Here is a 16,854-nt window from a genome sequence, read left to right on the forward strand (position 1 = left end):
AGGCCCCAAGATACCACCTGTCTCCTCCCAGGCCAGTCCCCACCTCCAGCAGCCAGCAAAGCTGGGACACAGCAGACCGGGCCCTGGCTGGGGAGCTTTGTGTTCTTTATTGCACAGGTCGGGAGAGGATGGGACTGTCTCCTCTGTGTGTTCTTATTAGAAGCAGTTGGTTGCCATGCCTCTCAGGGAGGCATAGTGATCTTTGTCCGAGGGAGCTTGCAGGCCCCCAGCTGGGGCCAGACCTGGTTCCCAGGCTTGATGTGCTACAGGCTAAGTCTGTGGAGCAAGCTTGTGAGTCCAGAGTTTGGTGGCCCTTGTAGGTCCCCGAGATGGCAGACTCGGCATGCTGCTGTATCCCTGATGTCATCCAGGGCCTTCTCATCACTTCCTTCACAAGCTGAGTGGCCATATCTTAAGAAGCTGGCTCCGCCATTCACAGTTCCTCTCGGACCCGGAGTGGCTTCTCAGTTTTGTCTTGGACCCCCTGAAGCTTGTGTCTTGGGGGTTCTGGGGACGAGTCTCTGTTGAGAATTTCTTCCTCTTCCTCCTCTTCTTCTTCCTCCTCCTCTTCCTCCTGCAGCAGCTCTTTGGCTTCTGTCCACTCCTGGGAACAGAGAGAATTGTGATTCAGTCCTCTGTATCCACCTTTCCTGGGCTATCTCAGTCACCCAAGAGCTTTACTGGGAGCCTTACCACTCACAAACTTGAGCAGTGACCACCTGCCCACCTGCCCACCGTCCTCACCTCTTCCTCCCTACCTGCTCCCTGTGCTCAGGTGCCCAGGTGTGCCACAGAGCTAGAGCACAGCGCCGTCCCCTCGTCACGGCCCATACACCATGGGGGTTCTCACCACCGGAGCTGAAGGCCACCAGGCGCCCACAGCGAGGACGAACCTGAGCCTGAGGGTGCAGGAACACAGCTTCAGGCTTCCTGCCTCTATTAGTCCTCACTCCCTGACTCAGGGACTAGCTCGGGGCAAATGAGAAACTGGCCCTAAGTCAGGAAGGAAAAATGCAAAACAGAGGCTGTGGGACAGGAGGCCAAGGCTGGCAGAGCCTTCTGGAAGGTCTCATTGCTTCCCTATCCTAGAGCCTGACTTTTCCTACCTGACTCCATGAGACTGGAGAGAAGGAATCCGAGGGCCCTATGACGGCACCAGAAGGGATGGAAGGAGACAAGGACCTTGGGCGGATGCATTTTTACCATAAGAAGACCCTAGATTGTACATGAGTGCACAAAAGGCAATTGCTCCTTTCTGTTCATGCTTCAGGGTGAAGAGTAAGGCAGAATTCCTCAGGCTAGCCCGGAACTCCTGTCTCAGCCTCCCTAATGCTAGGATCACAGGTCTATACTACCATGCCTGTCCCTCTTCCTGCCTATCTCCAGACCCAGGACTAGAAGTTTCCATGATCAAAGAGAAGATGAATAGTAACAGCTAACATTCACTGACTGTTTATTAATACAAAGGTATTGGCTCATTCTTTTTTGTTTGTTTGTTTGTTTGGTTTTTTGGTTTTTCAAGACAGGGTTTCTCTGTGTGGCCCTGGCTGTCCTAGAACTCCTTCTGTAGACCAGGCTGTCCTCGAACTCAGAAATCCACCTTTGGCTCATTCTTTTAAGCATATTGCCACCAAGACCAACAACCTGAGTTCAAACCCTAGAAGCCACATGGTTGAAGGAGAGGACCAGCTTCTACAAGTTGTTCTCCGTTCTTTACACACATGCTGCGATGGTGTGCACCCACCCCATACTCACCCCTTACACGTGCACACACAGATGCACATAGAAAATAAGCAAACTTTTTTTAAAAAATTACTTCTCATAGTGCCAGGAAGATGGCTTAGTAGGTGAAGTGCTTGCTGTGCAAGTGCAAGGACCTGAGTTCAGATCCCCAGAGCCCACATAAAAGCCACGTGAAGTAGCTCATGTCTGACATCCCAGCACTCCTAAGTCCAGGTGTGAGGCAGAGACACGAGGATGGCACCTGAAGTTGTGTTCTGATTGCCACACATGCACTGTGACATGCTCATGTCCTGGCATGTGCACACACCTGCATCCAACATGGTATGTGTGTGCAAAGCCAGGCATGGTGGCACACGCCTTTAATCCCAGCACTTGAGAGGTTAAAAAAAGGCAGGTCTCTGTAGTTCAAAGCCATCAGGGTCTACATAGGAAGTTCCAGCCAGCCCTGGCTACACAGTGAGACCCTGTCTCCAAAAAACGAAAAGAAGGGAAGACTAGCTAGTCAGTCACTTGTCTATAATCTCAGAAAGCTGCAACAGGAAGACTGCTGTAAATTCAAGAGCAGTCAGGGATAGCCACCTAATCAGTTCAAGGCTAACCTGGTCTATGTGACAAGACTGTAAATAACAACAACAATAAAAGTAATGCCAATGTCAACAGTAATAGGTACTATTGTCACTCTTAGTTAGGAAAGGGAGTCTCAGAATTGCTAGGAACCCCAATATAAACTGTCTGTGCCTGTGCCATAAGCTCCACCGGGGCCTCGCCATGGGGGAGGTAGGGTTAAATCTTCAGATCCCTAGAATAGGCCTCTGTGGGACCCCTGTAGGCTGTGCTTCACTCTCCCTTTTTTGTTCTTTAATTTATTTTATTACTGTATTTTATGTGCGTGTTTTGTCTCCATGTATGTCTGTGCACCACATGCATTCTTGGTGCCTGTAGAGGCCGGAAGAGGGTGTTAGATCCCCTGAAACTAGGGTTAGAGACAGTTGTGAACCACCATGTGGATGCCGGGAACCAAACCTGGTCCTCTGGAAGAGCAGTCTGGTGCCCCCTAACCACTGAGCTATCTCTCCAGTCCGTCTTTTTTTGTTTGTTTGTTTGTTTGTTTGTTTTTTGTTTTTTTGTTTTTTGTTTTTTCGAGACAGGGTTTCTCTGTATAGCCTTGGCTGTCCTGGAACTCACTCTGTAGACCAGGCTGGCCTCTAACTCAGAAATCCGCCTGCCTCTGCCTCCCAAGTGCTGGGATTAAAGGCGTGTGCCACCACCGCCCGGCCGTCCTTTTGCTTTTGTTTTATGGTTTCACTACTTTTGTTGGGGATGGGAGGTGAATGTTGCAGCATGGTGTGGAGGTCAGAGAACAACTGTGGAAACTGCTTCTCTCCTTCTCCCATGTCAGTTCTAGAGAGATCAAACTCTGGTTGTCAGATTCTACCCACTGAGCTACTTACTGGCTCATTTTTGTTAGAGGGTGTTTTAGTATATTGTTCAGGCTGGCCTTGAACTCCTGGGTTCCAGTGATCCCCCAACCTTAGCTTCCTCAATAGCTTGAACTACAAGTGTATATCTTTTACCTAGCTATGTTCAACAACCCTTAGGAGGTAAGGCCTACCATGAAGGCAGGGTGGGGGACCACTTAGAGATCTCCTGTTGGGTTCAATCGACCTCTGCAGTAAGCCTTGAACATATGGCCAGTAAGACTAGGGAGAGACAGGGTTAAAGAGGCCCCAGCCATTTCCCTGCATTTGCCTCTGGAGAGCTTCTGTTTTGAATCCTGACCCCACAGCTGGGCCCTCTGCCCCAGCCCCCTACCGTGACAGTGAGGGCGTTGGGCTGCGTGAAGAACAGGTCACCTCCCTTGAAGTCATCATTGAGGTAGAGGAGTCCACTGGAAAGTTAAAAAGGCAGGAGGCAGTGAGGCCCCCACCCAGCCCCAGGCCTGCAGCTACACAGCCTTTGTGCCTTCGTGTGTTCCCCCCCCCACTACCCACCTATAGTCCCGATAGGTGTAGGCTGGGGGCTCCCGCCAGCATTCACCGGTGTCGGGGTCCAGGACACAGTTGTCTGCGTGCACGGGGTGACTCAGGTCCATTCGCTGCTCTTGCTCACCTAGGATGTACATGGATCTAGTGAATGAATCAGGGTCCCTACCATGGGCCCCCTGGGCTCACCCCACCCAGATTCCCGTAGTTCCTGGCATGACAAATAAGCAGAGATGCTCTCTGCTCCCAGTGAGGCCGGTAGGGGGTGTTGTGCAGTGAAGCTGGGGGCCAAGACTGGGCAGGTGCAGTGGGGTTCCCTGGCGGTTACCTTCTATGGCACTTCGGCACACCAGGTGGGTGAAGGAAAGATGCAGTGGCCTTTCCGGGGAGAAGTAGGCCTGGGTCAAGGTTCGTACTCGCTCACTCACCTCCAGAAGCAACTTAGCGCCTGGTCTGCCCACAGTCCCAGCCCGGGCCAGCTGCAGACAGGGAGAGAGGCCATGGTAGGTAGGCCCCTGAGTGTCCCTGATACTACACTTTTGTGTGGGTCTACAGTCTGTCCAACAGGTCAAGTTCCTCCTTCCACGGACTCCATGACAACACCAGGATCCCAGGTCTCTGAATACAAGTCTCAGAATATGTAATCTAGGTCCCCAGAGAATTCCTCCTCAGAAGTCCAGGCCTCGTATCCAGCCTCCTGACATGGTGTCTCTCTCTTCTCAAGCCCTGAGCACCAGACCAGTCATGGGGTCTCCTCTTACCTGAGCAGCCTTGAGCACCGTGAGCCCCTCAAATCGTTCATGAGGACTATGAGGGGAGCGGCGGCCACGGTAGCCTGACCTGGCTCCAGCCTCAGCTGCATCCTAAAAAAGAAGGGGTTTACATTGAGTCACTCTGGACACACCTTGCTGCCACATGACCAGGCTCTCCTGCAAGCCTGCCGAGTGCCTGGAGCTGGATAGAAACTTCCAGAATCCCGCTGTGACTTTTTCCTGAGCTATAGCCCTTTCTCAGAGAATGGTAATTGTCCTGGTTGTCTGGACTGTCACTCTCTAAGAAAAGTTCTAGAATGCTACTTACAGAGGGAACTATGTGGCCATTATCCTGGAGAGCATCCCACAGTGGGGAAGAAGGGACCTCGAGATAGTAAGAGTGGTTGAGGGAGAGACAGCTGAGGTGTGGGGAAGGAAGTACATCACCCTTCCTTGGGGAAACAGGATCCATTACACAGTCTGACAGGGCAGTTCTGACAGGAATCGTGAGGTGTTGAGATACCACTGATCTTGTCCCACTGATGGTTTTTTTGTTTTGTTTTGTTTTGTTTTGGAGACCCTATGGACTCCATGACCCCATTGCTTCTAACACAGACCCCTATTGCTACTGCCTCTCATGACTTTTCACCCGGGGTCGCCCATGTTGGATGTCTCCCTATGGGACTTTTTTTCTTTTGAGACTGTTCTGTAGCAAAGGTTGCCTGGAAATCAGTATGTGGTCCAGTCTGGCCTCGAGTTTGTGGCTATCGTCCTCCTCCAGTTGCAAGTGCTGGGATCTAGGGGTGAACCACCAGGGCCTGCAGACATTCATTTCCCAGCCTGCTTGCTGAAGCTCTATATACGTGCCCACTCCCTAGTTACCCTACATACAAACCTCAGCCTGAGAGTCCACCTGCTCACCCAAGAGATCTAAGCTGCCACCTCTTCTTCCTCCTCTTCCTCCTCCTCTGCAGTGCTGGGAGTCAAACCTAGGGGCTAACCCCTGCTAAGCAATCTCCACCACACCAAACTATCCATCTATAAACACTGTGGGCTTTTAGACGTGGTGTCCCATTAGCCCAGGCTGACCTTAAAGTGGATACGTAGCCGATGATGATTTTGAATTCCTGATCCTCCTGCCTCAGCTTTCCTAAGTGGTGCTGGTTATAGATCTGTGCCACCACACCTGGTTCATGAGGTGCTAGGGTTCCAACCTAGTGCTTTGTTCAAGTTGGGCAAGCCCTCTATCAAATAAGGTAACCTCATCCCCCAGGATTTAAAATAACAGACACATAAACCAATTCAGATGGGGATATGAAGAACATTAAGTGGGGTTCCAATTTTACCCATGTTCACCATGTTAACAGATACTTAAAGAGGTGCCATGTAACTTGAAACCAAATAACGAGATGCCACTTGGCTATGTGAAAGGGAAAGCAAGTGCAAAGGTCCTGAGGCCAGATTGAGTTAAGGAACCGAAAGACTGATACTTGAGGCTACCCTTAGTGTCACCCTCTCAGTCTTCTACAGACTTTGTTCTCTCACTTTTATTCCTTGCTAGTCTCTAGTTCCCCTCTCTTCTTTGAACCTCGTACTCCCCAAGTTTCTCCCATTGCCTTCTAAAGACTGCCACTAGAGGGAGCTCCTGAGTCTACAGAATGCAGCGCTTGGATCCTCTGCACTCGGAAGTGAACGGCTTAAATCCACCAGTAATGTCCACCCTCTACCAATAAGCTGACACTGTCAGGGGACAGCAGGCCCTCTCTGCTGACAGGCCATCACTCTGGGCTCTCTCCCTCTCCCCTGTCCTGTCTCGACAACAGCCGAATAACAGCACCTGTGCATCCTGAGCTGCTTTCTTCATTCTCCTAAAGGATTCCCACTGTACTAACTTATTACATCAGGACACTATGATAGAAACATCATGATCAATCCTACTTTACAGATGGGAAACTAACTCACAAACATTTAAATAAATTGCCCAAAGTCACAGAACTACTGGATCTGGATCTGGTCCACACTTTTTTGTTTGGTTAGGGGTTTTTGGGTGTGGGGGGGCATGTTTGTTTGTTTTTTGTTTGTTTGTTTTTTGGGTTTTTCGAGACAGGGTTTCTCTGTGTAGTTCTGGCTGTCCTGGAACTCACTCTGTAGGCCAGGCTGGCCTCGAACTCAGAAATCCGCCTGCCTCTGCCTCCCAAGTGCTGGGATTAAAGGTGTTCGCCACCACCGCCCGGCCTTGTTTGTTTGTTTTTAAGACAGGCTTTCTCTGTATAACCTTGGCTGTCCTGGAAGTCACTCTGTAGACCAGGCTGGGCTAGAACTCACAGAATCAATTGCTTCAGGCTCCTGAGTTCTGGGATTAAAGACATGTGCCATCACACACTGCCCAGCCTGGTCCACACTTTCAACCTGTGTTTTACTGCAGCTACCAGAAAGTACCTTGTTCTCTCCTCCTCTTCCTCCTTTTCCTCCTCTTCCTCCTCTTCCTCCCATTTCTCTTCTTCCTCCTTCTTTTCAAGTTGTTGTTATCATTTTCTTTTTATGTGTATGTGTGTGTGTGTGTGTGTGTGTGTGTGTGTGTGTATGTGTGTTTTGCCTGCATGTGGTTCTGGGTTTCAAATCACCTAGAACTGGAGTTACAGATAGTTGTGAGCAACCATGGGTGTAGGAATCAAACCCTGGTCCACTGGAAGCGCCATCAGTACTCCTAAACACTGAGCCATCTTTCTAGCCTCTCCTTCCTCTTTGTCTTCTCCCTTCTTTCCTTTCTTTCTCTTTTTGTGATGAGGTCTCTCTTATGTTGCCCAGGCTGGCTTCAAACTCCCAAGCCCAAGCAGCAGCCCTCCTGCCTAGGCCTCCCCAGCAGCTAGGACAACTAAAAATGAGTAAGACCAGCATAAGGAGTAGAGGGTGTGGCTACATGCTTGCCTAGTGTGTGCCATACCCCAAGTTTGACCTTTTAGCACAGCAGGACTGCGGTAGGGCTGAACTGGAGCATCAGCTCTCTGATAAACTGCCTATGATATTGCTTGTCAGTGTTTCTGTTTAGATAGAACGCACTTCTTTACCACACATACCACCTGTCCAATCATGTCTCCATGTCTGTTTCCCTCTATAGACACGGCTCTACAGGGCAGCCTTTGCTCCTCTACCTCCACCTAGGATCTAGCCATTTCTGTCCCACAGCAGGTACTCCATGAGTTCAAGTCTGGGGTGAGGACTGAAGCATCATGGGATGGCAGCTTCAACACATGAGCATGGGTCATTCAACCCAAACTAGGAGAGGATGAAACGCCAGGGACTTTCTTGAACCCCATCACCAGTTACCTCCCTCAGGTAACCAGGGAGCCTTCCATGTGTACCCAACCCTTGTCCACATGCTTCCATTTTGTCTTTTCTTCCTATTCTTTGCAAAGCATATCCACCCTGGCCAGGTGTAGAGCTGTACACCTACAAGTCTGTCATGTAGCACTGAAGGGTAGGTGGGGTGCTGATAGGAGGATCCTGAATTTATTAGGCCAGCCTGGACAACATAGCAAGACCCTGTCTCAATAAGAACACCCACTCTATCAGTATCAGCCAAGTTACTGCAAAGGAGCTGGACGGTTCTGGCCACACCTTGGATCCCATCGTATCTCTGTGAATTTGGGGCCAGCCTGGTCTACAAAGTGAGTTCCAGGACAACCAGGTTACACAGAGAAACACTGTCCAAAACACACACACACACACACGCACACGCACACGCACACGCACACGCACACATGCACGCACGGAAGTAGAGGAACATGGCACCTGCACTGCTGATGGTGCTCCTGGGCCTGGGAACCCTGGACCATTCTGAAAGCTCTGGAAGCAGTTTTGGATGGCAGCTTCCAACACAGATGTGGGAGTGGAGTTAGCAAGTATAAGAAAGGAAGCCCTGCTGACCTTACTAAGTCAAGAACAATATAGACATTTGTCCTGAATATGGCCACCTGAAGCAGAAGCACTTCCTCTGTGTCTATTGCTCTGAGAAAATGCTTGAGGTGACGACAAATAAGGAATCAAGAAGAGGGAGCTGGGCTTGGTAGAGCAACTTTTACTCCCAGCACTCGAGAGGCAGAGACCTCTGGATCTCTCTCTCTGAATTCAAGGCCAGCCTATGTAGTGAGACCAATTCTCAAAAAAAGTGTGTGTGTGTGTGTGTGTGTGTGTGTGTGTGTGTGTGTGTGTGTTAAAGCTCCTTCCACAGATGCCACACACATGAGAGACCCCAGCATAACAGGATCAGGGCAGAAGAACTGTTGAACAACACAGGAAGAGGCCACCCTGTTCACCCAGAACCAACACTAAAACGGTTAAAAGCACAATCCACAGCAAGACAGTCTCTAAAATCAGGAGGACTCTTGTTTCCATGCTATGCCTCTTTCCACAGCATCAGTATAGTTTTTAAAAGTGTTGGGAGTTTAGCAGAAAGCGGCTATCAGCTTTGCAGCCATCTTGAGCCATATACCCTGACATGAGACTTGTATTACAATAGTCTACAACAGCTGAGCACACTCTGATAACATCTTGCTTTAGATACCCAGGATCTTTCCTTAGGTGTGTGAGATTAAGGGTGTGTGAGATTAAAGGTGTGTGACTTAAAAGTGTGACTTAGAGATCAGATTTAGAGACAAGACCTAAGGGCATGACCTAAAGGCATGGCTTAGAAGTGAGACATATAAAAGGCGAGAGGCAGACAGGAGAGTTCAGAACAATTTGGAGTAACAGAGATTCAGACACTAGGAGTAGGAGTAGACATTAGACACTCGGAAGAGAACAAGAGGAGTACAACTAGGAACTAGGAACTAGGAACTCAAGACTTGGGACTTGGATAGGATGAGAGACTGAAGAATAAACGGGATTGAATCACGCTCTGTCTGGTCTCTATTCCTCACTCTCTCTCTTGCTGAACCCTGACCCGCAGACAGGAGCGGCAGCTTGAGCCGGGAAACAGTGGCCACCAAGCATGGAGTGGAGAGGGCCGCAACATTTTTGGCCGCCCAAAGTGGGGCAGCTCAGGCCTCAACAAAAAAGTCTTTCCTGGCTAGTAACTTTAGATAAGGTAATATGAAGACTGCATCATGGATAAACTCATCATGTTTATACAAAAAAAAATTAAGTCAATAAAAAGAGGAAAAAGAATCTTTCCACAGTTGAGATAAAGCACAGACTTTAAGAGAAACTTGAGACAGACAGAGTCCTGGGGGGAACACAGCCAAAAGTAAGGAGCAGGCGGCTGAGCCTGCGGGTGCCTAAGCAGGTGGCTGAGCCACACACCATCACATGTACCTTGGCCAGCTGCAGCAGAACCCCACACTCGGCTGGAGTTAGCAGCCCGTCTAACACGGCTCGCTCCGACCCATTCAGCTGCTGGGCATCCTGGGTGAGGGTTACACCCTCCATCAGAAGGGCATCTACCGGAGGAAGGATTGGGCAGATGTCACTGCAGTAGCTGGCAGATTCTAGGTCCTCGGGCTTCTACCTCCTGAGCTTCCCCACCTCGCCTTTCTACCTCCCTACCCCAACTCTCACCTCCTGCAAGCACCCCCCCCCCCCCCATGTATTAAGGATCTCACCCTTCCAGTAAGTCAAGGGCTTCTGCTGTGGAGGCTCACGGTCCCAGGGCTTCTTCTCTTGATCCTCTCTAGGGCGAGAGACATACTCAGTAGACAGTGAAGACCCGCTCTTTCACCTCCCAGCCTGGGCAAGTGGCCCCCACCACAGGGTGCACCCTACCTGAGCTTCTCTCTCAGTGCCTTAGGGATGAGAGCCACTGGGGTCCAAGAATCCTGTGACAGTCAAGAAGAGTACCCTCACCTCCATGACCAGCTCCTGGGGTTCCTGACATTAGAATCTGAAGGTCCTTATTAAGGTCTTCCTGCTTCCAGGGAGGAAGGCAAAGGAGGGAGAGCCTGGACTCAGGGCCCGGAGCTAGCTCACCCACAACAGCCTAGAGCCTCAAGTTCTAGACCAGACTGTAAGAAGCAATGACTTCCCTCACTGTTTGCCAGGTGCTAAGGCTTTATTCTTGCAGTGAGATTTGAGGTTTGAAGTTAATAATAGTCTAATGAAGCAGAAAGGTCTAATGTGCTCACTACTCAGTTGTCGGTTCTGAGACACAGAAAGGCCAAATAACAGGGTCGCCTTCACACAGCTGGTAAGTGGCGGAGTAGGATTTAAACCAGCCTGTAACCTTCACTTTTACCCTGCAGTTCTTGATGATGAGAGCAATCTGATCCACCCCACTGGGGACATTAAACGTCTGGAAACTATTGATTTCATGATTTAGGGGCTATCAGTGTGTTGTTGACATCTACTGGGAAGAGGTCAGGATAACAGCTGAATACCCATCAATGTAGAGGGAGAGCCCGTCCCTCCTCCAACTAGGTACTATCAAATCCAAAATGTTTTCCCCGTCTTCCCTCTCCTCCCTCCCTCCTTCTTTCCTTCCCTCTCTCCCTCATTCTCTCCCTCCCTCCGCCCTCTCTTCTTTTCTCTTTCTTCTTGCAGTGATGGAGCTAGAACCCTGGAAATTTGCATGTGCTAGGCAAACACTCATCACTAAGTCATCCGAGCCCTCGAAAGGTCAATAAGAAACCTACTACTGGGTTAAGTACCAACTTCATTAGGATGGCACTGCGCTTGGTCCTCAGAGCTGAAGGAGGATAATGGATTAGGCAGCAGTGATGTGTTCTGTACTTTTTTTTTTTTTTTTTTTTTTTTTTTTTTAAATCAGGTGGCATAGCTTCAGCAAAGGATTGTGGAATGTCTGTGATCTTTACAATTTATAGGTAAGGAAACTGGGATAAAGGCAAACTGGTAACCAGAAGGTATTTGTGGCAGAGACAGACTCTCAGCTATGCATGATCCTGTGGCCATTTTTTATTTGTTTATTTATTTATTTGGTTTTTTTCAAGACAGGGTTTCTCTGTGTAGACCTGGCTGTCCTGGAACTCACTCTGTAGACCAGGCCGGCCTCGAACTCAGAAATCTGCCTGCCTCTGCCTCCCAAGTGCTGGGATTAAAGGCGTGCGCCACCACCACCCGGCTTCCTGTGGCCATTTTTTTAAAAAAACCTATTTTTATTTTATGTGCATTGGTGTTACACCTGCATGTATGTCTGTGTGAAGGTGTCAGATCCCCTGGGTCTGGAGTTATAGGTAGTTGTGAGCTGCCATGGGGGTGCTGGGAATTGAACCTGGGTTCTCTGGAAGATCAGTCAGTGCTCTTTAACCACTGATCCATCTTTCCAGCCCTTCTCAGAGCCATTTTAACTGCAGGCACACCGTTGAGGTCCCTGGGAGCCTGGGATGCCAGAGTCTTAGTTCAGTTGGCAGGGCTGTGGGCAAGTGGACCACTGTTGAGGACTGCAGCGGCGTATTGATATCAAGCATCACTGTGCCTCCCTCTGGGGAGAAGAACACAATTGTTTACCGGGTCCTTGAAGCTGGCGTCCAGATGCTCCATGGCGTAATATAGCTGTCTCTTCTCCCCGAGGGATCGAAGGATGAAGCGCTGGATGTCCTGAGCAGGGCAGGGACGGCGGAGAATGGAGATATAAGGAGGAAGGAAGGGAAAGGTGGAAAAGAGGGCGGCGCTGGGTTGTATGGGACATTCGCATGCTCGTGAGACCCTCACCAACTCTGATGCTGCAAAGGTTCAATTTTCAGTGTCTGGGTTCAAAGTAAGAGAGGACCTGAGAGACTCTGAATGCCTCTGTGTGTGTGTGTGTGTGTGTGTGTGTGTGTGTGTGTGTGTACACATTTGTGCACACAGGCGGACATAAGATTGAGGGAAGAGAATACTTTTGGGGTTAGACTCCCAAGTAAACATAACCTGATACGTGGGGCCAGGGAACAAAGGCAGAAGTCAGAACCTAGCCTTGGGTATCTATCTCTTCAGTGGCTAAAAAGCTTGAGTAAGAAGCCAGAATGAGCAGAGTGTGGTCTTGTACACTTTAAATCCCAGCACTTGGAAGGCAGAGGCAGGAGGATCACTGTTAGTTAGTTCCAAACCAGCCTGGTGTATATAGTGAGTTCTAGGCCAGCCAGAGCTACATATTGAGATTCTGTCTAAAAATAGATAGATAGATAGATAGATAGATAGATAGATAGATAGACAGACAGATGCTTCAGTAGTTAAGAACACTTGTTTATCTTGCAGAGGTCCAAGGTTCAGTGCTCAGCACCCACATGGTAATTCACAACCATCCTAACTTCACTCCAGGGATTTCTATTTTATTCCATACCACACCATCTTTTGTTGTTGTTGTTACTGCTGTTGTTTTAAGACAAGGTCTTGCTATGTAACCCTGACTGTCTTGGAACTCATTCTGTAGACCAGGTTGGCCTTGAACTCACAAAGACGTGTCCTGTCCGCCTTTAACTTCCAAAGTGCTGGAATTAAAGAAGCGCACCACCACTCTGGCTCCATGCCCTCTTCTGACCTTTGAGAGCACATACATGCAAGCAGATAAAATAAAACAAACAAGTAAATAAATAAGAAAATAAATGAAATAAACAAAGAAGCTGAATGAAGTCTAGCATCTAGGCCACTCCTAGGTGTTTGCCTTGCTCCAGACCCTACCTATCAATGAGTGTGGGGGAGGGATTACCTCTCGTGGTCCCAGGCCAGGTCTTGGCTCTCCCAACTGAGTTTGGTACTGGTTTAGAGCCTTTTTGGCAGCCTCATCCTCTGGGTAGAAGAGCAGGAAACTCAGGACATTTTCCATGGCCTGAGACACATTCCCCACTGGCGTTGGAGGAAGGTGAGAAGGGGTGCGAAACAAACAAGACAGAATAAAGAAGTTGAAGGTCACCTGGGGAGACTGCCAACTCCAGGAAGTCCCCGCCCAATTTCAGATGTGCCCACCCAGCGCTTCTTTCAAACATACCTTCAATGGCAGAGTTCAAAGAAGAGGAATCAGGGAGAAAATGAAAGGGAAAAGAGAAGCAACCAGGGCTGAAGGAGCCAGTAACCCATCTCCTGAGGTCCGCATAATGGTGCCAAAGGACACCATCCTGACGTGGTGGTCCCCATCGGAGAAGCTAGCAATGCAGAGTCAGATGGAAAGAAGAGAGAGATGCAGCTCAGAATGGCATTAGAGACAAATCTCCCCTCCCAGGTTCCATCCTTCCCAAGCTGACCCTGAATGTAGGCCTCATGCAGCCGTCTCAGCTGGCTGGGGATGAAGTCCTGGACTGGGAAGCTTCGACCAGGACGGGTGGCCGTGTCTGCCACACAGTGCTGCCGGCACTGCAGAACCCGTATCCAGTGTCCTGCAGAGGGTAGGACAAATGAACCTTCGGCTGTGTGGCTCCTCCTCCGGTGTGGGTGGGTGTGGGTGCTCTCCCACGGTACATGGTCTGAGCCCTCACCTGCAATGGCTTCATACAGGCCTCCCTGGCTCCCTTCCTCCTTCTCTCCTTCAGCCCCTTGGTGCTCCTCAGGTCCCTCACAGCCAGCACGGCAGCTCTCCATGTGGGCCAGGCTCCCTTGGAGGGCCTCCTCTAGTTTGGGTAGAGCCAGTGCAGCCTCCCGTTGCTCCAGAAGCTCCAGGCCATTGTCATAAGCTGCCTGTGGGGAAATGGAGCACTTAGTCACCTGAGATTAGTGGGGGAGGGGAGGTACCAAGTAAAACTGGGGGGGGGGGGTCAAAGGGCATGGTGACATATGCTTTTAACATGTCATATGTCTCCTGGCACAAAGAAGGCAGAGACAATCAGATCTTATTGACTTTGAAGCCAACCTGGTCTACATAGTGAGTTCCAGGCCTGCCAGGTCTACACAGTGAGATCTTGTTTCAAAAAGGATAGGGAGGTGGGAAAGACTCGAGCTTATCTGGAACCTGGAAATCTGTATCCTATTTTATACACCCAGAGGAAGAACAGGTGTGTCCCCAGCATCAGAACGTTAGCACAGCACACTTTAGCGGCCGCAGAGGAAGCTGGGTGCTAGGGAAAGACTCTCCAGCCAGCGCCACTGAGGAGCAGTACCCAGATCTGATGCTCAAACTGCACCAGGCTGGAGCTGGCAGTTTTCAGGCAGCACTGAGGAGCTCACCCAGTATAGGGGCGTCTCCAGGTCCTGGAAGCTCTGGGGTCGGATTGCAGACATCCTTCTGTACTTAGCCATGTCTTCCCGCATCTGCAAGTGTGTTGGGTTTGCCACAAAGAAGGTGTGTGCCGCAGAAGCCGCCAGGTCCAACTTCTTCAACTAAGGACCCAAAGGGATGAGATATGAGAGTCCAGGAGTCCAGAGTGGTGTGTGTGTGTGTGTGTGTGTGTGTGTGTGTGTGTGTGTGTAGTTGGTGGTGGTAATGGTGTGTGTGGTGATGATGGGGTTTAGACCTCTGTCCCTTCACCAGCCTCCCCCAGAGCCTTATGGAAGCCTAGCCAATCAGAACTGAAAACCATCATATCCCTAGGAAGCCAGAATGTAGGGATCCCTAGGACTCTGGTAGAGAAAAAAAGAGATCTGGAGACTTCAGAGTGGGTGGGTCATGGGCTAAGGACCTCAGGATCTCTGTTATGGAGACAATGGAATGAGTGGCTCAAGTAGATGGGGCAGTGGGGGAGACCTTGAATGCCGAGAATCTGCAGGCCTCTAGGACCCTGAGCTGAGGTGTGTGTAACTAGAGCCCCTCCCGCCTCCAGCCACGTAGGCATTAGCTACCGTCCTGGAAACTGCACACTGTCTACTGCCACAGACTCGGATTCCAGCCTCAGACGTACTGTACTTCTTTCTTCAAACTAACCCCCCTCCTTCAGCTATTCCGAAGGTCAATTCTGCCCCAAGAGAAAGCTCCTACTCAAATTCCCACTCCTGAACAAACACACATTTTCTCTCTCTCTCTCTCTCTCTCTCTCTCTCTCTCTCTCTCTCTCTCTCTCGTGTGTGTGTGTGTGTGTGTGTGTGTGTGTGTGTGTGTGTGTGTGTGGTGTGGTTAGTTGGTTGGTTTGGGGCCCCTCACCACCTGCCCTCACCACCTGCTTTTCGTATCTAAGAGGCTGCATTCATTCACCTAGACCCACTAAAATAAAACTGAGCGGAGCCCTCCCTCCATCCTCCATATTCGGTCTACTCCCAGTTTGACACCTCCCCCCTTGCCCCACTCTCTATTGAGCCTCCCTCTGCGGCCATCGCAAGTCCTGGCCACCGTTTCGATGGTACCCACTCAAGAGTAGAAGTCCGTTATACGCCCCCCACGACTCCACCCCCGAGTCCGGGCGGCGAGCATCCCGCCCTCTCCTGGTCAGCTCCAAGTAAGACAGTCACTAGGCTCGGGGTAGCACCCTGGCTGGCCCCCCGCACCTGGTAGTAGGCCCTCTGCAGGTAGTTGTAAGGCTCCCGCCGGCGGAAGGCATCCCGCAGCGCGCTCCCCACGCGGAGCCGCGCCGCGCCCCCCGGGCCCAGCCTCCGCGCCGCGCACTGGGTCAGGCACTCGGCGCGGCGGAGCGTGGCGCGCAGGAGCAGCGGCTCCCAGGCCCCGGGCCCCGAGACAGGCTGCGGGGCTCCGAGGAGCTGGGCGGGGAGCGCTGCGTCCGGCTCGGCCGCGCAGCTCGCCCCGCAGTCCTGGCGCACGCGGCCCAGCGCCGCCCGGCTCCGCAGTGCCTCTCGCAGTAGTGCCACTGCGGGCGCCCAAGCCCCGGCCGAGTAGGCTCGCAGGCCGTCCGCGTAGAGCAAATCGGGGGCCAGGGGAGGCGCCCCCGGTGACAACTGGGCCAGGCCCGGGGGCTCGGGAGGCTCGGGGGACCCCGGGGGAGGCAGCAGCAGCAAAAGCAACAACCGCAGGAGCCGGAGCATGGTGCCCAGAGCCGCGGGCCCACCGCAGAAGGGAAATGCGGAGACCGGAGGGAGGGAGAGGAAGGGGGGGGGGGTCAGGGGGAGGAGAAGGAAGGAGAGATGGAGAGGAGGAGGGAGAGGAAGAGAAAGGGAATGAGTGATGCTGAAGAAACCTGCTGGGTTTAGGCCTGCCGCTGGGGAAACCGAAGTGAGACCAAGCGAGAATTCCGAGGGACACGTGGGTCTAGTGTGGGTAAGAAAGGGAAATGGAGAAAGAAAGATGAAATAGGGGTCCTGGGCCGCCTGTGGAGTGGGGATAACTTCGTTTCCGTCCATCCTGGGGTCCTGGAAAAGGATTGTGGACGCCTCTCACACGTTCATGTACCCTGGCTTCTGCCAACCCACCTTATGAAGAAGGATCTTAGAAACTCTCCGTGGAAGAGGGTGACACTCCGGGCTTGGGACCCCAATTCTGGCACCAAAAATTTTCTACCCAGAAAGTGAACACCCGGACTCATTTAGGGGAGATGAGGATTGAGCATTTTTACTAACTTAAACAAAGATCCTTC

General features: G+C 51.1%; 1 protein-coding gene across 2 annotated transcripts; it reads right to left on the minus strand.

Annotated features, from left to right (window-relative positions):
• Positions 1-88: 88 nt before the first annotated feature.
• Positions 89-16,529, minus strand: P3h3 (prolyl 3-hydroxylase 3). 2 transcript variants are annotated; one of them, XM_034512203.2, is made up of 15 exons: positions 15,815-16,529; positions 14,564-14,716; positions 13,879-14,077; positions 13,648-13,779; positions 13,116-13,252; positions 11,936-12,025; positions 10,238-10,290; positions 10,078-10,145; positions 9,791-9,915; positions 4,487-4,588; positions 4,054-4,204; positions 3,735-3,852; positions 3,556-3,631; positions 745-899; positions 89-604 (listed from the first exon to the last, which is right to left on the minus strand). In XM_034512203.2, the coding sequence occupies exons 1-15, from the start codon at positions 16,304-16,306 to the stop codon at positions 391-393; spliced, it is 2,265 nt and encodes a 754-aa protein (XP_034368094.1). In that variant the 5' UTR covers positions 16,307-16,529; the 3' UTR covers positions 89-390. The 2 variants fall into 2 exon arrangements, with proteins under 2 accessions (XP_034368094.1, XP_034368095.1); XM_034512204.2 differs by having other exon boundaries at positions 759-899; positions 15,815-16,526.
• Positions 16,530-16,854: the final 325 nt, after the last annotated feature.

The sequence above is a fragment of the Arvicanthis niloticus genome, chromosome 9, assembly GCF_011762505.2.
Source record: "Arvicanthis niloticus isolate mArvNil1 chromosome 9, mArvNil1.pat.X, whole genome shotgun sequence".
NCBI classification, from domain to species: Eukaryota; Metazoa; Chordata; class Mammalia; order Rodentia; family Muridae; genus Arvicanthis; species Arvicanthis niloticus.